Below are 21,368 nucleotides of genomic sequence, written 5' to 3' on the forward strand. Positions count from 1 at the left end.
TTTTTTTTTTTTTTTATCTTGAGCACCTGAGCATCTGGTCTTTGTGAATTGCCAGGTTGGCTTTGAACTTTCTACCCTTCTTTCTCAGCCTCAAAAGTTTCTGGGATTACTGACATGTACCTACTATGCATGGTTTGTTAAGATTCTTAAAGCTAAAGTGGGTAACTTTTCACCTCCACTGCTTCCACTCTTGCCCATATCTCCATGTCTAATGTCCGCTTCATGGTTGCTTCAAACTGGTCACCTGGCTTGCACTCTTGCTTTCGTGTTGTCCATTCCTAACGGAAGAAACTCCTTTCCAAGATCATGAGACCTCCATGATGGTATCTTGCCCATCCACTAAATCCCTGTTTTATTTTCCTCATTGAGTTCATTACACTGTTCTCCCCCCCCTTTTTTTTTTTCAGTTGTAGATGGACACAGTACCTTTATTTATTTTTATGTGGTGCTGAGGATTGAACCCAATGCTGTGAGTCAAACCCACACTTGCCAAGAACCTGTGCGCTCATTTCCTTGTGAAAATTCTTTTGATTGTTCATATGGTCAGATTGTTGTTTTGTATTTTGGTGAGGGTTTTTTTGTTTGTTTTGTTTTGTGCCAGGGATGCTTAACTGCTGAGCCATATCTCCAGCCCTTTGTTTTTTGTTTTTTTTTTTTTTTTTGAGACAGGTCTTGCTTAGTTGCTGAGGCTAGCTTTGAACTTGGCATGCTCATGCCTTAGCCTCCTGAGCCCCTGGGATTACAGGTGTGTGCCACCACCTTTTCATCCTTTATACCACCTTTTCATCCTTTATGCCTTGGTTCAATTTTCACTGTTTTAGACACTTTTCCTCACATTCATATTTAAAGTGATACTCCCTTCTCCCCCTCCACTCCTCAGATCAAATGTTAGTCTGTAATTTCTTGTTTTTTTCTATTTTTTTTTTTTTTGATTTATTTTTTGGTTGTAGTTGGACACAGTACCTTTATTTTTATTTATTTTATTTATTTATATGAGGCTCGAACCCAGGCCTCACATGTGCTAGGCGAGTACTCTCAGCCCCCTTATTTCTTTTTTTAAAGAGAAGACAGTATGGATGCAACTCACTAGAATGTAAATTCTGTAATACATGGTCTTACTTGTCTTTGCCTGTGGGGTAGCTGACTGTATAACAGGTGCTTAATAAATACCTGCTGAATGGGAAAATGTAATAGAATTAGAGACTGGAAGCATAAATAAAAAATAAAGATTGTGTGACCTTTTTGGAAAAATTGGGTTAATTTCTATATTAAGGTAATAACTGAGTTAATTTTGCAAGTATAGAAATGTTCTCAGGGCTGGGGATGTAGCTCAGTCGTACAGCACATGCTTTAGCGTATATGAGGTCCTGAGGTCAATCCCTAGCACCACACACAGACACAAAAAATATCCTGTGTGCCCTTTATAACTTGATGCTACAGAAGGTGAATATTGCCTGCTAAAATTATATATAGTATCATGTGCATTTGTGTTTTGTAAATGTCCACATTACGGGTAAGACAAAGAACTGCAGGGTTTCTGGAAGATAGTGTGGTCCCCTTGTTTTGTAGATCTATTTTGGCATATATTACTATAGTCACAGGATTTTTATGTTTTATTTTTTAAAAATTTACTTTTTAGTTGTAGGTGGACAAAATACCTTTATTTTATTTTTATGTGGTGCTGAGGATCGAATCCAGTGCCTCATGCATGCTAGGCAAGTGCTCTACTTCTGAGCCACAACCCCAGCCCAGGATTTTATGTTTTAAAGGGCAACCTAGAAAGCTGGTTATAAGTGCTGCCCCCACCCCACCCACACACAAACTTTCAGTACTGAGGTTTGAACCCAACAGTGCCCTATCACCATTGAGCTACATCCCCAACCCTTTTTATTTTGAGATAGGGTCTTGGCTTAGTTTCCCAGGCTGACCTTGAACTTGTGATCTTCTGCCTAAGCTTCTTGAGTAGCTGGGATTATAAGTGTGCACCACCACAACTGGCTGTGTGTATATGTGTTCCTTATGGGGAAAATGTTGATTACCAAAACCCTTTTGATTTCTTAGATCTTAAAAGTGTCCGTTTTTTTTTTTGTTGTTGTTGTTGTTGTTGTTTTAATTTAGTTGTTGATGGACCTTTATTTTATGTGGTGCTGAGAATCAAACCCAGTGCCTCACACTTGCTAGGCAAGCACTCTACCACTGAGCCACAACCCCAGTCCCATTTAAGTGTCAGTTTTGCTACAAATTATCTTAAACAAAAATTCTGAAAGATTATTTAATGATTATATCAGCTGTATAACATGTTTTACCTATTTTACTAATACATTTCCCCAGTGATGGCTCAAGAAGCAATGGACTATGATCTTCAGGTGCAGTTAGATCATGCTACAGAACAGCTTGCTCCCACTGAAGTGGTCAGCAGCCAAGGGAGACCACCCCTCCTTCAACCTGTTCCTGTTGAAGGAGTCAGCAGTCAAGAAAGACCACCCCTGCTCCATCCTGTTCCTGCTGAAGGAGTCAGCAGCCAAGAAAGACCATCCCTTCTCCAGCCTGTTCCTGTTGAAGGAGTCAACAGCCATGGGGGGCCACCCCTCCCCCAGCCTGCTCCTGCTGAAGGAGTCAGCAGCCAGGGGGTACTACCCCTGCTCCACCCTGCTCCACACATATCCATTGACCTGACTGAGGAAGTGGAGCTCTCAGAAGATAATGTGCAGAACATTAATCCTGGGGCTTCAGAAGAGCATAGACAGGGATCTGGTGCTAACCATACTCTCCAAGCAGCTTCCTTGGATTCAATGAACAGCTTCATCAGTGGGCTGCAGAGACTTCATGGAATGCTGGAATTTCTGAGACCTCCACCTTCAGACCAAAGTGTGGGGCCAGTGAGAGCAAGGAGGAGGAGGGGGTCCACTTCTCGGAGGGCAAGAGCTTCAGGGTCTCAGAGGACCGACAATGCCAGGTAAATTTATGTATAAGTCCTATGGTCAGTGCCATACTAGAACTATGAAACTCGGTCTCTGGCCATACCCCAAATGCTGCTAAGGATAACTGTTTTGAACCCTTACTTCCTTATAAGTCAGGTAGAAATAAAAATGTCTCGTTTTGCTTCACTAAGTAGTTGAAGGAATAAGTCACACAGGTATGCTTTGAAAACTAGGGGCCAGTTTGTTTTAGTAATAGTTTCTATGGAAGTGTGCTTTTTGTTGTTGGTGGTGGTTTTTTGATGGTGATGGTGGTGGTGGTTTTAATTTTTTAGTTTTTGGCACTATAGATTGAACAGAGGCATTTAACCACTGAGCTACATCCCCATTCTCATCACCCCCCTTTTTTAATATTTGTTTTTTAGTTGTAGTTGGACACAATACCTTTGTTTTATTTATTTTTATGTGGTGCTGAGGATTGAACCTAGGACCGTGCATGTGCTAGGAGAGCGCTCTACCTCTGAGCCACAACCCCGGTCCCTGTTTTTTTAATTTTTATTTTTTTCCTAATTTTTATTTATTTTTAGTTGTAGATGGACAAACAAAATAAAGCTTGGCTTTATTTTGTTTATTTTTATGTGGTGCTGACAATCAAACCCAGTGCCTCACATGCGCGAGGCAAGCACTGTGCCACTGAGCTATAGCTCCAGTCCCTTTATTTTTTATTTTGAGACAGGGTCTTGCTAAGTTGCTGCAGCTATCCATGAACTTTCAATCCTCTTGCCTCAGCCTCTGAGTCACTGAGAAAACAGGCATGTGCCGCTATGCCTGTTTTTTTTTTTTTTTTTTTTTTTAGTTGTAGGTGGACATAATACCTTTATTTTATTTTTATGTGGTGCTGAGGATTGAACCCAGTGCCCCATGCATGCTAGGTGAGTGCTCTACCACTGAGTCACAACCCCAGCCCACAATAGCCTTTTATTTATTTATTTATTTATTTATTTATTTATTTATTTATTTTTAGTTTTCGGCGGACACAACATCTTTGTTTGTATGTGGTGCTGAGGATCGAACCTGGGCCGCGCGCATGGCAGGCGAGCACGCTACCGCTTGAGCCACATCCCCAGCCCCCCACAATAGCCTTTTATAAAGTAAATTTAGAAAAGGTTTAGGTGCCTAGCTCAGTGTTAAAGTGCTGACCTAGCATTTATGAAGCCTTTAGTTCAATTCCTAGCACCACAAAAAAAAAGAAAGAAATAAGAACACTTCACAAAGAAGATTCCAGAATCAGATGGTATCCCTCATGAATTCTACCGAGTAATTTAAAAGGAAATAAGCATACATTACTTTATAAACTCTTTTTCTAAAAATGGAAGGAGAGAATATTTCCTGATTCTATGAGGTCAGTACTGTTTTGGTACCAAAATCATATAGTGAAATGCTAGCAAACCAAATCCAGCAATGTGTAGGAAGGATTGTATATCATAACTAAATAGCATTTGTTCCAGGAAAGCAAAGTTGATTCAACAGTCAAAAAGCAATTAATGACATACACCATGGTATCTCCGTATAGGGGTTGGGTGTAGTGGTGCATGCATGTAACCCCAGTGAATTGGGAAAGTTGAGGCAGGAGAATCACAAGTTTAAGGCCAGCTTGGCAATTGAGACTCCCCACCCCACCCCTGTTTTTTTTTGTTTTTTTTAAATCAGTACTGTAAATTGAACCCAGGATCCTCTATCACTGATCTGTATCCCCAGTCCTTTTTATTTTTTGAGACAGGATCTCGCCTCAGACTTTGGTTCCTCCTGCTTAGCCTTTAAAGTCTTTGAGATTATAGGCGAGCACTGCCATACCTGGCTCTTTCCCTCTCAAAAATTTTAAAAGGGGCTGGGGATGTAGCTCAGAGGTAGAATACTCCTAGTTAAATCCTAGTACCAAAAATGAAAATAAAAACAATATGGGTAAAAGAATGAATATCTCAATAGATGCTATCCAAGACCACGTCATGATAAACATACACAGTAAACTAGGAATGACAGGAATTTCCTCAACAGGATAAAAGTCATTAATGAAAAATTTCTAAATAACATCTCAATAAATGGTCAAAGACTGGAAACTTTACTCCTAAAATGAGAAACGTGACAAAGATTTCTGTTTTTACCACTTTTGTTCAACTTTGTACCAGGAAGCTTGATAAGAAACGAAAAAAAAATGAAGCTATAATTTTTATAGATGATCTTTTATTTATCAAGTTGTAAAGAGTCCAGACACAAAAGGCCATATATTGTAAGATTCAGTTCATATGAAATGTCCAGAATAGGCAAATATATAGATGGAAAGTAGAATAGTGATTCCTGGGAGGAGGAGAGAAAGGGAATGACTGCTTATGAGTAGAAGGTTCCTGTTAGATAACATGAAAATGTTTTGGAATCAAATGTGGCTACAATTACATAATTTCTGGGCATGCTAAAACCACTGACATTATTCTTACATCCCTAGCCCTTTTATTTTTTATCTTTTACCTCAGCCTCCTGAGTCACTGGAAATACAGGTATGAGCCACCATGCTCAGCAAGTTGTTCACTTTTGGCAGGGCATGAGGAGAGTACCAGGGATTGAATTCAGGCACTCGACTACTGAGCCCTAGCCCCAGCCCTATGTTGTATTTTTATTTAGAGACAGGGTCTTACTGAGTTGCTTAGCACCTCGCTTTTGCTGAGGCTGGCTTTGAACTCACCATCCTCCTGAGCCTCAGCCTCCCGAGCCTCTGGAATTATAGGTATGCACCACCGCACCTGGCAAGTTGTTCGCTTTTAAATCAGCAGTTTTACAATGTGAGAAACTGTAAAATCACACAGAATTAACTTTAAGCAGAAGAGTCATGCTCCATTGTGGACCAAAGTAGCAGTGATTTTAAAAATATCCAGCAGGTTGTGCTGGCACATGCTTATAATCCCAGCAGCTCTGGAGGCTGAAGTAGGAGTATTGCAAGTTTGAGGCCAGCCTTTTGGCAACTTAGCAAGACCCTGTCTCAAAAACTAAAAAGATGGCTGGTGATATGGCTCAGTGGTAGAGTGCCTCTGTGTTAAATTCTCACTACCGAAAAGAATACCCAGGCCAGTGAGCACCTGTCTATATCTGCTCTTCCTTCTACAACTTTCAAAGGTAGCATATTGAAATAATTGATTGGAATAACTAAGATTTACCTTCACATTACTATAGGTTATTAGTTTGATGATGGTGTATTATACTATGATTCTGTTGTCTTTTGCATATATAGGTTGAGAGCACCACTGGATGCTTACTTTCAGGTGAGCAGGACCCAGCCTCACTTTCCAGCTGCATCTTATGATTCAGAGACTAGGGATCCTGTACCTGAAGACTTGCCAGTGTCAAGCAGTTCTGATTCTGACAGTGAGAGCTCTGCAGAGTATGAAGAGGTTGTTGTCCCTGCAGAAGAGACTGAAGCTGTCATTTCAGAAGGTCAGTATTTTATCCATGTTTGAATTCAGAAGTTTAACATCCACAAAGCTCAAGCCTCAGAAGGCAAGAAAATGTAGATTTGTGCTTTTATACCTTCCCTTTCTCCTTCAAATATCATGGATTCCTCTGCTTACACTACAGAGCTTTCTCTGGTCATGGTTATAATGAGGATTTGATCTGACTCATGGTTTTATTCGATTTGTGTCCCTGTGAGTCAGTCCCTTTGTAATAAAATGTAAAATTCCGTTTCATTTTCTTACACATCTGAGAAGGAAATGGATTCCGTATTTGAAAGAAAAATTTTGTAAATTCAGTCCCTTGTCTATGTATGCTTAAGAATATACAAAATAAGTAAATAGTAATGACAGTAATAAATTCATTGATGGTATTTGGGGAAATGTCATCCCTCTTGCAGCTCAGTACCAGTTAGAAATGGAAAGCTTCAGTGAGTTAGACTTTCTCCTGCTACTTTCTTGTACCTAATGTCTTTTTTTCCCCCGTTTTTATCTATTCTGTCATTTTTGGATACAATTTGGCAGAGCAACTGGGAGATGTCTCAGCAGACCAAGAAGTTACATTTATCAGTGGAGACAAGACCCTTCCCAAACAGGTAATATGAACATGCTTTTAAATGAAAAGTTTATATTTCATCTTAAAGGTGGTTGCAGTTTAAAATAGAAAGCTTTCAGGCTCTGAAGACAGTAAGCCCTGTGACCAAAGACCTGATAACAAATAGAGGAGGACAAGTTTATTTTGGCTCACAGTTTTAGAGGTTCAGTCCATGGTTCACCTCTATAGTTCTGGGTCCAGTATAAGGCAGAACATCATGATGGAAGTAAGTGGCAAAGGAAGGCAGCTCAAGACATGGCAAAAAGGAAGCAGAGAGAGCTCCACTCACCAGGGACAAAGTATATACCCCAAAGGCATGCCCCCAATGACCTTCCTCCTCCTACCTGCCTAAGGTTACTACCTGGTTAATACATCAGTGGATTAAGCCACTGATTGTTACAGCTCTTGTAATTGCATTGTTTCACACATGAACTTTTGGGGGATGCCTCATACCCGAACTGTAACAAGCCTAGATGTGGATCCTTTTTCTGTTTCTCATTATTTCCATGATTGCTTCCTCTTAAGTTTAAAAAGGTTGGGGGTGTTTGAGAATAACCGTCTGTCTATCTAACATGGTTAAATATCAGTTGAGAAATTAGGTATATCTCAGCAGGGTAGTCCACACACGTAATCCCAGAGTCTTTGGATGCTGAGACAGGAGGATCACAAGTATAAGGCCAGCCTCAGCAACTTAATGAGACTCCTCCCCAGTCCCACAACCTGTGCTCATTCTATCTCAAAATAAAAAGCAAAACGGGCTGTGGATGTAGCAGAGTTCCCCCTAGATTCAGTTCCCAATACTGGAAAATATTTAAAAATAGGTATAAATGTGCCTTAAACATTTCAAGCAGAATGTGATAAACAGCTTTTCATTTTTTAAGATGACATATGTACTTATTTTCCTATATATGAATCATTTACACCTGCTTTGAATTCTGTCGATCTCAGAACATTATTTGTCTACTTTCTTGCATGTTTCTATATTGTCTCCATGTTTCTATTTCTGAAAATCTTTTACATACATATAAACACATATTTATATGTGTTTCTTGTTAAAAATTTACACAGAAAGAATTAGATTTTGTCCTTAATCTGGCTTTTTCCCCACTCCCCAGCTTATTACATCTTGGAGAGCTTTCCATTGTCAGTATATAGATTTGACTCTTGTTTTTAATAGCTGTACAGTATTCCATTGTAGGAATAAATTTTTAGTTAACTCTTGTGTACACCATGGTTGTTTGCTCTTTTTATGTTTTTATTATATGAATCATATTGCACTGAACATCTTTATTCAGTTGTCTTCACAAATATTTGTGATTATACCCATTGGGGATATATTTCTTAGCAGAGACATTGCTGTATCAAAGACACGTTGTAATTTTGATAGATATCCAAATTACCCTCCAGGAATTAGTGCAACTTTATACTTATATAACACCAGTATGTAAGCATGTCCATTTCTCTCTCACCTTCAACAGTGCCTGGTGTCATCAGACATCCATATGTACTTTTTTTTTTAATATTTTATTTTTTTAGTTTTAGATGGACACAGTATCTTAATTATTTAATGTGGTGCTGAGGATCAAACCCAGTGCCTCACGCATGCCAGGCAAGCGCGCTAGCACTTGAGCCACATCCCAAGCCCCCCCCCTTTTTTAAATCTTTGTACAGATAGCTGCTTTTTTGTAATGTGTGTATTTATAATTTTAGTTGTCAATGGACCTTTATTTATTCATTTATATGCAATGCTGAGAATCTAACTCAGTGCCTCACACATGCTAGGCAAGTGTTCTGCTGAGCCACATCAGCTCTAGTTGTTTTTCTTTTCTTTTTTGTTTTTGTTTTGTTTTTGTTACCAGGGTTAAGGACCGAACTCATGGCCTTGCACATGCTAGGCAAGTGCTCTGCCACTGAGCTAAACCCCAACCGCTGCTTTTCTTCAATGAAGGGAAAATCCAAGAATTTAATAAGATCAAAAGGTAGTATGGGCTTTTAATCCCAGTGGCTTGGGAGGCTGAGGCAGGAGGATCACACGTTTGATGTCAGCCTTAGCAGCTAGCAAGACCCTAAGCAATTCAACAAGACCCTGTGGCTGGGATTGTGGCTCAGAGGTAGACCATATTCGAGGCCCTGGGTTTCATCTTTAGCACCACATGAAAATAAATAAGTAAAGATATTGTGTCCAACTGCAACTAAAAAAATTTTAAATATTAAAAAAAAAAAGACCTTGTGATGTGGCTCAGTGGTAAAGCACCCCGGATACCAAAAAAAAAAAAAATAGTAGTATGGAGCCAGGAGTGGTGGTATACACCCATAAGCCCAGTGATACAGGAGACAGACAGGAGGACTACAAGTTCAAAGGCAGCGTTGTCAATTTAGCAAGATGTGTTTCAAAAAGACTGGGAGTTAGAATATATGTATAGTATGCATGAACCCCTGGGTTCAATCCCCAGCACCACAAAAAGTAACAGTATTTTCATGATTTATATTTTGCCAGATTGCATTCTAGAAAAAAATAAAAAGTAATTTATAGGTATTGCAGTTTTTCTGCATCCATTTCAGCGAGGTTTGTGTCATTTTTGTGTACTTTTGTTAATTGGATAGAGTTGTTTACCCTTTTCGAGCCTGATTTTGCATTTTCTCATTTGAGTGTATCCCAATTTCCATCCAGCAGTCTCCCCAGAAATCCAATCCTACTCTACCTTCTGCTTCTACGGATGAAGAAGAAGGGGATACTTGCACAATATGTTTGGAACAGTGGACCAATGCTGGCGACCACCGGCTCTCAGCATTACGCTGTGGGCACCTCTTTGGGTATAGATGCATTTCCAAGTGGCTTAAAGGACAAGCACGAAAATGTCCCCAGGTAAGGACCATAATTAAGTAAGGACCTAATATGTTAAGTCAGAATTCCTAGAACCACACTAATTGTTTTCCATTGGACTCTTTAGTGCAACAAGAAAGCCAAGCACAATGACATCATTGTCCTTTATGCCCGAACCCTCAGAGCTTTGGACACCAGTGAACAAGAGCGGGTGAAAAGGTAAGTGGTGAGAGTGTGCCTACCTGGACTATTCCCTTTGTGTTCTCATAGGCACATCTTTAAAAGGGAGTATGAAACCACTTTTAGTGTGGTTCTGAGACTTTCTGATTTGGGAATTTCTAGAGAGATTTCAGTCTGTCCTACATTATTATTTAAAATGCACACCTGATGATCTTCTGAAGGGAATCTGCACTGTTTGCTCTCTATACAGCATTAAAAATGAACATCTGAAGCTGGGTGCTGTGTTGCACTCTAGTCCCAGAAACCTAGGAGATTGAGGCAGGATGATTGAGCCCATAAGTTTGGGGCCAGCCTGGGCAACATATCAAGACCCTGTCACAAAGAGCAGGGGCAGCAGTCTAGCACATTACTTATGCCATTTTTGCTTTTCATGTTCCTAAGGCCCTGTACAACAGCTCTCCTAATAGAAAGCTCATAAAAAATTTGCACGTGCAATGCAAAAAACTACCAACATTTTGTAAGCCTTAAACAGTTGCTTAAAGTACTACTTAAAGCTGGGTATGGTGGGGTATACCTGTAATTGCAGTGACTTGGGAGTCTGAAGCAGGGAGATCCCAGGTTCAAGGCCAGCCTGGGCAACTTAGCAAGACCCTGTCTCAAAAGGGTTGGGAGACTGGGGTTGTGGCTTAGTACAAGAGCACTTGCCTAGCATGTGTCAGGCACTAGGTTCGATTCTCAGCACCACATATAAATAAATAAAATAAAGGTTCGTCGTCAACTAAATATTTAAAGGGAGGGGGTTGGGATGTAACTTAGTGGTAATGCACCGCTGAATTCAATCCACAGTACCAAACAAAGGCTACTATGTAAAATATGCTTTAAGAATATTAAAGAGGGGGCTGGGGTTGTGGGTTAGAGGTAGAGCACTCACCTAGCATGGGTGAGGCTCTGGGTTCAATCCTCAGCATCACATAAAAATAAATAAAGATATTGTATCCAACTACAACTAAAAAGAAGAACATTAAAGAGCCTGGCACGGTGGCACACAACTGTCATCCCAGTGGTTGAGGTGTCTGAGGTAGGAGGATTGCAACTTTAAAACCAGCCTCAGCAATTTAGCCTGTCACTGTCTAAATATTAAAATACCAAAAAAGGGCTGGGGATGTGACTGAGTGGTTAAGTGCACCTGGGTTCAATTCCTGATACAGAAAATGTTAAAAAGAACCTTAAACAGGCCACCTCAGCTATTTAGCAAGGTCCTAAGCAATTTAGTAAGACACTGTCTCAAAATTTAAAATAAAAAGGGGCTTAGGATATGGCTCAGTGGTAAAGTACCCCTGGGTTAAATTCCCAGTACCAAAGGCGGGGAATAAAGCACATAAAAAAAGGCATAGAATGTAGCTCAGTTTAGAGTGCTTGCCTTGTATGTATGAGGACCCAGGTTCCATCCCCAATGCTATTAAAATAAATAAAAAGGCAAAATCTATAGGTTTGGCTAAAGGAATAAATCCTAGCTGAGTGTGGTAGCATATCTATAGTCCTAACTATTGGGGAGACTGAGATGAGAGGATCACTTGAGCCCGTATGTTAGAGATCAGTCTGGGCATTTAAAAAATGAGAGGGAGGAAAAGAGAAACACTTTTTTTTTTTTGGTACCAGGGATTGAATCAGATACACTCAACCACTGAGCCATATCCCCAGCCCTATTTTGAATTTTATTTAGAGACAGATTCTTGCTAAGTTGCTTAGCACCTTGCTTTTGCTGAGGCTGGCTTTGAACTCATGATCCTCCTGTCTTAGCCTCCCGAGCTGCTGGGATTATAGGTGTGCGCCACAGTGCCCAGCAGAGATAAAACCACTTTTATAAATTGTTTATCATTCCCAAGAATGATTATATATTGTGTGGCTTAGAAAGTTTTTATACTTTGTGTAAACATTATATTGTTAAAATTTAAGACATTGAGCCTTAGGCTGACCTCCAACTTTTCATCCTCCTGCTGCAGATACCTGATCAGCTGGGATTACATGCTTGGGCCATCATACCAGCTAAAATCAATTTTTAAGTTCCATATAAAACTGAGTGGCACACACATGTGAACTCAAGTGGGATGTTGAGGTGAGAGGGAGATTTGAGGCGAGAGGATCACAAGTTGGAGGGCAGCCTAGGCAATTTAGTGAGACCCTGTATCAAAATAAAGGGGTCAAAGCCAGACATGGTGGCACATACCTGTAATCGGGAGGCTGAGAGAGGAGGATTGAGAGTTCAAAGTCAGCCTCAGCAGCAACGAGGCACTAAGCAACTCAGTGAGACCCTGTCTAAATAAAAGTACAAAATAGGGCTAGGGATGAGGCTCAGTGGTTGAGAGCCCCAGAGTTCAATCCATGTACAATCAATCAGTAATAAATAAATAAATAAAACAAAGGGCTTGGGATATGGCTCAATTGTTAAGTGCCCCTGCATTCAATCTCTGGTACCAAATCGGGGCGGCTGGGATGTAGCTCAGTGTTAGAATACCCGGGGGGTTCAATTCCCAGTACCACAAAAATAAAAATAAGTAAATCCTTTGGGCTCTTGATTAAAATAGCATTAAATTTTTAGAGTTAACTTGAGGAGTTATAATCTTCATGATGTCTTTTCTAGCTGTGAACATTGTATAATATCCTTCCTTTTTTTTTTTTCTGGTTTTCTGTGTTTTGAATATACTTTGCTTCATAAAGATCTTCTGAATCCTTTAACTTTATTCCTAGATTGTCATTGTTAAAATTGTTGTTGGTAATGATTTTTTTTTAATTCCCTTCACTAATCAGTTGTCTGGTAAGTAGGGAATCTTATTGATTTTTTTCTAACGAGTCTATCATTTTTTTAAGAATTATTTTTAGTTGTAGATGGACATAATAGCTCTATTTTTATATATTTGGTTTTTTTTATGTGGTACTGAGGATTGAACCCAGTGCCTCACACATGCTAGGCAAGTGCTCTGTCACTGAGCCCCAGGCCCAGTCCATTGATATCATTTAAAAAAAAAAATCGTAGGTTGATAGCATACCTTTATTTTAATTGTTTATTTTTATGTGGTACTAAGGATCGAACCCAGTGCCTCACACATGCTAGGCAAGTGTTCTGCCACTGAACCACAACTCCAGTCCCGATTTTTTTGGTTTTGGTTTTTTATTGTTGTTGTTTTGGTTTATGGTTCTGGAGATTGAACACAGGGCCTTCACACATGCTAGGCAAGTGCTTTACCACTGAGCCCTTTCTAGGTTTTGTTTTGAGAAAGGTCTTTCTCTATAGAAGTGCCTACACTGACCTAGAACTTGATTTTGAGACAAGGTCTCACTAAGTTGCTGAGGCTGTCCTCAAACTTGTGATCCTCTTGCCTTAGCCTTCCTGATGTGCACCACTGCACTCAGCAGGTCTGCTTTTCTTGGTCTTAATTCAAGCAACCTTCGATGAACCGTAATAGTTTTGAGTTCACTAGAATTTTTCTTGAAAATAAATAAGTATAGGCAGCTTTATCTCTTCCCTTCCAATTTTCATCATTTTTTTCTTTTTGATTTTATTGGAATGTAATTCAGTCCTTGTTTTTGCATTTAATATTTTGAAACTTTTTAGGTATGTGCAAATTTAAGATTGTTACTTTTGGTGAATATGTATTATATATTGTTGTTTATATCTTCATGCTTTATTATGTATGTGTGTAGTACTGAGGATGTAACGGTTCACTTGATGCTTTGACTGTATCTCTTGTGGCTTTGAAACTTACATGTTTTTTTCTTTTTCCCAATCTTTTCCCTAAACCTCTCACTTCTCCCTGATCTTCTTTTCCCTAAATCTTCTCTGAATTGCCTTGATAACCCACCCACCCCCGTCCTGTTCTATCACAGCCTTTGGGACAGGAGTCCCCTCTGTTTCTCCTTTGGTAGCAAAGCAATAAACCTTTTTTCTTAAACTCCTTTCCTCGTTAATGGTTTGGCATTGGCAACAGTGATTGAAACTATATCCCTTGTGTCCTTTTAGGTGGACACAATACCTTTATTTATTTATTTTTATATGAAGCTGAGAATCAAATCCAGTGCCACACGTGGGCTAGGCAAGCGCTCTACCTCTGAACTACAACCCCAACCCCCTTTTTATTTTAGAGTCATGGTGTAAGTTGCCCAGGCTGAACTCAAACTGGTGATCCTCCTGCCTCAGCATCACAAGTCACTGGGATGGATTACTGGCTATTGCCTGATCATGCTTTTTGCCTTAATTATGACTGATTTTTATTTTATTAGCATTTGCTAGGTATATACTTTTATCTCTTTAATTCAGCCCCTTTTTTGGTGATTTTATTTGAGTATTTCATTAACAACTAATAGCTTATTGTTTTAATTCAACACATTCTTTTAATCACATTTGCTCTAGCTGGAAGCAGAGAGTTGGCTTTGTTCTTTTTTCCCTCCTTTTGACATAAAACCTTTTTTAGTTCCCATTTCCCAGTAAGAGGCAAATTCCTGACATCATTGCTTGCCTTAAAAACAAAATCCAGCTGGACATGGTGGTGCACACCTGTAATCCCAGTGGCTTGAGGGGCTGAGGCAGATTGTAAGTTCAAAGCAACTGAGTGAGATCCTGTCTCTAAATAAAATATTTTAAAAACATGCTGGGGATGTGTCTGTACCAAAAAAAAAAAGAAAGAAAGAAAATACAGTAGGCTCATGAGTTGGTTTTAAACCCTGCATGCTATACTCTCTTGTAGTTCCTGTAGTTTTTCTTGAATTGGAGAGGTTTTTCTCTTTTGTTTATGACTCAGTGTATATTATCCACTAGCCTGATAGATTTATAGCAAAGTATATGACAGTGTGAACATACTATGCCATCTTGATAAGACATCTTTCTGTACTGTAACCTTTCTGATCCACATTTATTGCTGTCTTTCCATTTCTAGTGCTTTACTGAAGGAGCAAATGCTCAGAAAGCAGGCTGAGTTAGAGTCTGCACAGTGCCGACTTCAACTTCAAGTTCTCACTGATGAATGCACTAAACTTCACAGTCGCGTCCAGGTGAGTTTGCTCTTGTGACTTAAATTTTGAATTCAGAATTGAAGAACAGAGCTGTGTCTACAACTCAGTGGTAATGTATATGCTTAGCATATACAAGGCCCAGGTTCAATCCTCCAAATAATAGGAATCTAAATATTTACTTAGGTTCATCACAAACATAAATAGGATTTATCAATTTGTTAAAGAAGGAAACATGACCAGTTCATTCTCTGTCTGATTAGGCTATTTGTCTGAAACACACTTCATGATGGATTCTGCTACAATCAGAACTTTAGAAAAATTGAACACCAACTGAGAATGCTCAGCTTACTAAAGTCATTTTTACCTCCCCAAATCTACCAATAAAATGAAGTTGTTCTTCTGTGCTCTCCTTATTTCATTGATTGTTAAAATACTCTAAAAACTCAGTTCTCTAGAATTCATGGTAATATTTAGTACAAGAACTCTTTCTTCCAAGTTTTTTTGGGAGTGGGGAGCTGGGTACTAGGGATTGAACTCAGGGGCATTTGACCCCTGAGCCATATCCCCAACCCTGTTTTGTGATTTATTTAGAGACAGGGTCTTTCACTGAGTTGCCTAGGGCCTAACTTTTGCTGAGGCTGGCTTTGAACTTGCGATCCTTCTATCTCAGCCTCCCTAGCCACTGGGATTACAGACATGTGCCACCTTGCCCAGCAGATCAAGGTGTTTTGTGTTTGTGGTTTTTTTGTTTGTTTTTGTTTTAATATATTTTAGTTGTAAATGAACATAATAATACCTTTATTTGTGTTTATGTTCTGAGGATTGAACCCAGTGCCTCACATGTGCAAGGCAAGCACTCTCGTTACTGAGCTACAATCATCCCAGCCCTTGTTTTTGAAGGCAAGGTTTCACTAAGCTGCTTAGGGCCTCAGTAAGTTGCTGAGCCTGGCCTCAGACTTGGGATCCTCAGCCTCCTGAGTCACTGGGCACTGGCATACATCACCTTCCCTGGCAAGAAATTGTTCTTGGAGGAAATGTCAAATAAAACAGCTTTGCGTTTACAAAACCTTTTTTATTTTAGGATTTGCAAAAACTTGTTATACAGCATCGAGATCAGATTGCACAGCAACCCGGGAGCTCCCAGGCAAGTTTCCTAAACTGCCTGCCCTCCAGCCAGGGCCAGCACAAGTACCACTTCCAAAAGACCTTCACAGTATCTCAGACAGGAAACTGCCGAATCATGGCATACTGTGATGCTATGAGCTGCCTGGTGATATCACAGCCTTCTCCTCAGGCTTCCTTCCTTCCAGGTAAACAATTCAGAACCACAGCTATCGTGTTTGTTATTCTTCTACTCTGTTTATATCTTCTTCTCTCCTTTTTTGGAGAATTCAGGTTTCAATAGGAGGTACATAGAAGTGTGAGTCAGTGTTATAGTCTAAAGAGAACAAATCACTCCCCATATGTCCCATTCAGCTTAGTTTCATTTTAGACCTGAAATGTGTGACAAAAGTATTCTGAGGGCTAATTCAAGTTAAGACAAAATTTAATACTTATATTCAATAGTGTTCAAATTCCAAATAAAAGAACTTGGAGAATGCATTAATTATATAATACATGTGCTAATTATTTTCTTATTTTGTGCATGTAAAGTTTAATTTAGATTTTCTTACTATTGCAAACCAAATGTCCTCACATGCCCAATGAAATTGTTCCTAGATGTTACAGATGTTTTTCTTTCTTTTTTTTTGGATACAACACCCTTATTTTATTTATTTTTATGTGTTGCTGAGGATTGAATCCAAACCCAGTGCTAGGCAAGCACTCTACCACTGAGCCACACCCCAGCCCCCAGATGTTTCTTTCTACTGGCTTTATCATGTGATTTTTTTTTTTTTTTTAACAAGTTCAAGGCCAGTCTCTGCAGTGTAACAAGGCTCTAAGCAACTTAATGAGATCCTTTTTCAAAATAAAAAGTATTCCAGGGCTGGGGTTGTGGCTCAGCAGTAGAGCGCCTAACACATGCGAGGCTATCATGAATTTCCAATTAGGCCCAGTGGTGTACTCCTGTAATCCTAGAGGCTCGGAGGTGGGAGGGTTACAAATTCAAAGCCAGCTTTAGCAAATTTAGCAAGGCCTTAAGCAACTCAGAGATCCTGTCTCTAAATACAAAACAAAAAGGCCTGGGGATGTGGCTCAATGGTTAAGTGTCCCTGAGTTCAATCCCCAGTACAAAAAAAAAAACATCTCCACTTAAGCATAAAGTAAAAGGATTTTTTATAATATTCTTAGATCCCATCTAAGATTTAAATTTTTTTTTTTTTAGTACTAGGGATTAAACCCACCATCTCACACATGCTAGGCAAGTGCTCTGCCACTGAGCTACATCCTTTACCTTATATTTGTGGGGCGGTGCCAGGGATTGACATAGGGGCGCTTAACCACTGATTCTCCTCCATAGCCCCTTTTATTTTTTGAGACAGTCTTGCTAAGTTCCTGAGGCTGGCCTCCAACTTGGATTAGCCTCCTGAATCACTGAGATTACTGATATGGACCACCATGCCTGGCCCTTTATTAATTTTGAGTCAGGATCTTGCTAAGTTGTCCAGGTTATCCTGAAACTTGGAATTCTCCTGTCTTGGCCTTCCTAGTAGCTGGGATTTACAGGTATGTGTCACTGTGCCTCACCCCATCCAATACATTAATAAAATGATTTATGATCAAATAAAACCTCTGGTTTTCCTCAAATTGGTTATTATTGTATCCCTTTTTGTTTTTTCACCCCCAGTACTAGGGATCAAACCTCTGGGTCCTTTATCACTGAACTACATCCCCAGTCCTTTATTTTATTATTATTATTAATATTTTTAGGACTGGGGCTGTGGCTCAGCTTCACACTTGCCTGGCACGTGTGAAGCACTGGGTTCAATTCTCGCACCACATATAAATAATAAAATAAAGATCTATCAACAATTTAAAAAAATAATAATAATATTTTTAGTTGAGGACACAATACCTTTATTTATTTATTTTTATGCGGTACTGAGGATCGAACACAGTGCCTCACATCTGCGAAGCAAGTACTCTGAACATTGAGTACAAGCACTGAGCAGACCCCTCCAGTTCTTTATTCTGAGACAGGATCTTGCTAAGTTGCAGAGGTTTTCTCAGTCGGGCCTCCAACTTGCAATATATCTGCCCTGGCCTCCAAAGTCTGGGATTATAGGTGTGCCTTACCACACCCAGCCTTATCTCCATTCTTTACTGTTGTGTGCTTTCTGCATTTTGAGTATCTGTGCTTCAGATGCAATACTCTGTCTCTCAACAGCTTCATTGACATAAAATTGATATAAACTAAACTGTATGTTTAAAGTATGTGATTTGATATGTGTACACCCCTGAAACCATCACTGCATCAAGATATAATGAACATATTTATCATGCCAAAAGTTTTCTTGTCACTTTTGTAATCCCTTCCACATGGTATTTCCTCTTCTCCCCATCTCCAAATAAATGCTTCTTTTTTTTTTTTGAGGTGTTAGGGATTGAACCCAGGGCCTTGGGCATGTGAGGCAAGCACTCTACCAACTGAGCTATATCCTCAGCCCTGACCTGCTTTTTATGTAGATTAGTTTGCATTTTCTAGAGTTTTATAGTGCATTGTTATTCTTTGTTTTGACTTTCAGCATATTTTTTAAAAAAGATTTGTCCATATTTTTGTGTAATTCAATAGTTCTTTTAATTGCTGGGTAATATTACATTGTCTGTATATATAATTGTTTATTCATTCATCTATTAATAGACATTAGGAATGTATTGTACATGCTTTAAGTAAATTATTGCACTGGGGAATTTTTGTTTTCTTTGTTTGACCTTCTGTTTCTGGAGGATTTATGTGCCAAGAAAGGTAAACAAAGGAGCTACTTGAAAAGATAGTTTTCATTGGTCCTGAATTAACTTTAACTGAACTGTTTTTTTACTCTCTTCTTTGGTAGGCTTTGGTGTTAAGATGTTGAGTACTGCCAACATGAAAAGCAGTCAGTATATTCCAATGCATGGCAAACAGATCCGAGGACTGGCTTTTAGTAGTCGTTCCAAAGGCTTGCTGCTCTCTGCTTCTCTAGACAATACTATTAAACTGACTAGGTAAATAAGTCAGGGGTCTGGGTTGCATCAAATTAATATTGATGTTATGGTGCCCTTAACTCTCTTTTATTGGTCTAAAGCCTTATCTTTTGAGATCTACATAAAATTGATTCTGTTTAAAAGTGAACATACTAAACTGCAATATGCTGTTTCTTTAAAATTACATGTGTTACAAAATATATTTTAAACTGTGCAGATGAGAGTAATATTCTAGAGATGGTGAAATGGCGTATTGATTATGTGTGTAATGTAAGTAACAGGTGGTGAAGGTAATGAGAAGTGGGGAATGTACTGTTAATATATTCTTTTAATTTATTCTTTAACTCAAGAGGAAAGGCTATAGCCCCAAAGTTTTGAAATTTAAAGGGGTTATCTGTGTAATTCCTAAAGGAAATTGAGAATCCAGACAGTTTGGGTTTGTGTTCTCTAAAACCAAAATATAACTGAAATGGGAACAGACTTTGACGGATCAATGATGCTTTTATTAAGCAGCAAAGGAGCACATTTTTGGGGTAGAAAACAAGGGTCTGAGTGTTATAAGGTTCAGCTGAGCGAGGTTATAGGATGTTTGGTTTGGTGGGTTTATTTAGGGTGGGACAGGAGCCTAGGGAAGTTGTTGGGGCCTGTTGTACTGGGGTGGTCAGCTAATTGAGTCAAGAACGGGTCAGGTGCCAGTCAGTCTGAGTTCCTTTTGTGTCCTCCCTGTTTCCCTTTCTGCCTTCCCTCCGAGGCCTGAGCTTCTAAATGACAGAAGCTCTAATTTACTACAGACAATATGGGTGGGGGAACAACTGCAAATAAGGGAAATGCCCTGGGGCCTATTCTCCACCCCTTCATCCTCAGTAGAGATTACCATCATTTGATAATTTTTGCCTCTTCATCATGTATTTGATTTAGTAGTAAAAAAAATCTCTCATAACTCCATAGCCTGGAGACCAATACTGTTGTCCAGACTTACAATACCGGACGTCCTGTCTGGAGCTGTTGCTGGTGCCATGATGAAAACAATTACATCTATGCCGGACTAGCCAATGGTTCGATTCTAGTCTATGACCTGAGAAACACAAGTTGTCATATGCAGGAGTTAGTACCTCAGAAGGCCAGGTAAGAAACCACTCACTTTTTTTCTATAGATAGTAGCTTGCTTTTAGATTGTAAGTGTATTCGCCCTCTCTTCAGAGGGTATTCCACAGTTGATCAACAGTCTCTATTTCAGAATTATTAAGGTCCTTAAAATTTGTGTCCTTGAGATTTCACATGGTAGAAAACTCTGGTTTCACGTATAACCAGGTTCATAAGAGTCAGTAATCATCCAGCATGGCAAAATATAATTCTATCTGTGTTTAGAACCAGGTCTACAACTTATAAATGTAACCTTGGTGGTGTTTCTTGGCCCATTAAATGTGATTAACATAGACTTGCTGAAACAACTACTTAATTGGCACTCAAAAGAGATTTTAAGGGCTGGGGATGTGGCTCAAGTGGTAGCGCGCTTGCCTGGCATGTGTTTGGCCCGGGTTCGATCCTCAGCACCACATATAAACAAAGATGTTGTGTCTGCTGAGAACTAAACAAAATAAATAAATATTAAAATTCTCTCTCTCTCTCTCTCTCTCTCTCTCTCTCTCTCTCTCTTTAAAAAAAAAAAGAGAGAGATTTTAAGGGCTGGGGATGTGGCTCAAGTGGTAACGCGCTCGCCTGGCATGCATGGGGCGCTGGGTTTGATCCTCAACACCACATTAAAAAAATAAAAATAAAGATATTGTGTCCACCTAAAATTAAAAAATAAAAGATTTTAGAAGAATAGCCTAATAGCCAGCCACAGTGGCACATGCTTTTGATCCCAGTGGCTTGGGACACTGAAGCAGGAGAATTGTGAGTTCAAACCCAGCCTCAGCAAAAGCGAGGCACTAAGCAACTTAGTGAGACCCTGTCTCTGAATAAAATATAAAATAGGGCTGAGGATGTGGCTCAGTGGTGGAGTGTCCCTGAGTTTAATCTCCAGTACCCAAAAAAAAAAAAGCCTAATTATGGTTTAATCTGCTGGGCTTGGTGGTAGCAGTGATGGCCCATTCCCGGATCCCAGAAACTTTGGAGGCTATGAGAGGAGATTTGCATGTTCAAGGCCAGCCTCAGCAGCACAGCTAGATCAGATCTTAAAATTTTAAAAGGCTAGGAGTAGGAATATGGCAAGGTGGGTA

At 39.5% G+C, this 21,368-nt stretch overlaps 1 protein-coding gene across 2 annotated transcripts in view; it reads left to right on the top strand.

Moving 5' to 3' along the window:
- Rfwd3 (ring finger and WD repeat domain 3) overlaps positions 1 to 21,368 on the top strand; it is a 38,575-nt gene that overhangs the window by 8,409 nt on the left and 8,798 nt on the right. Inside the window, exons 2-10 of one of the 2 annotated variants that reach the window (XM_015496077.2) lie at positions 2,332 to 2,956; positions 6,199 to 6,401; positions 6,941 to 7,011; positions 9,682 to 9,876; positions 9,962 to 10,053; positions 14,946 to 15,060; positions 16,103 to 16,331; positions 19,017 to 19,167; positions 20,095 to 20,271. In XM_015496077.2, coding sequence (XP_015351563.1) covers positions 2,334 to 2,956; positions 6,199 to 6,401; positions 6,941 to 7,011; positions 9,682 to 9,876; positions 9,962 to 10,053; positions 14,946 to 15,060; positions 16,103 to 16,331; positions 19,017 to 19,167; positions 20,095 to 20,271 — 1,856 coding nt within the window. In that variant the 5' untranslated portion in view covers positions 2,332 to 2,333. The remainder of the gene's footprint in view (positions 1 to 2,331; positions 2,957 to 6,198; positions 6,402 to 6,940; positions 7,012 to 9,681; positions 9,877 to 9,961; positions 10,054 to 14,945; positions 15,061 to 16,102; positions 16,332 to 19,016; positions 19,168 to 20,094; positions 20,272 to 21,368) is intronic. The other variant, XM_015496078.2, reaches the window with a different exon arrangement.

Source organism: Marmota marmota, unplaced genomic scaffold (assembly GCF_001458135.2).
Source record: "Marmota marmota marmota unplaced genomic scaffold, marMar, whole genome shotgun sequence".
Taxonomy (NCBI): Eukaryota; Metazoa; Chordata; class Mammalia; order Rodentia; family Sciuridae; genus Marmota; species Marmota marmota.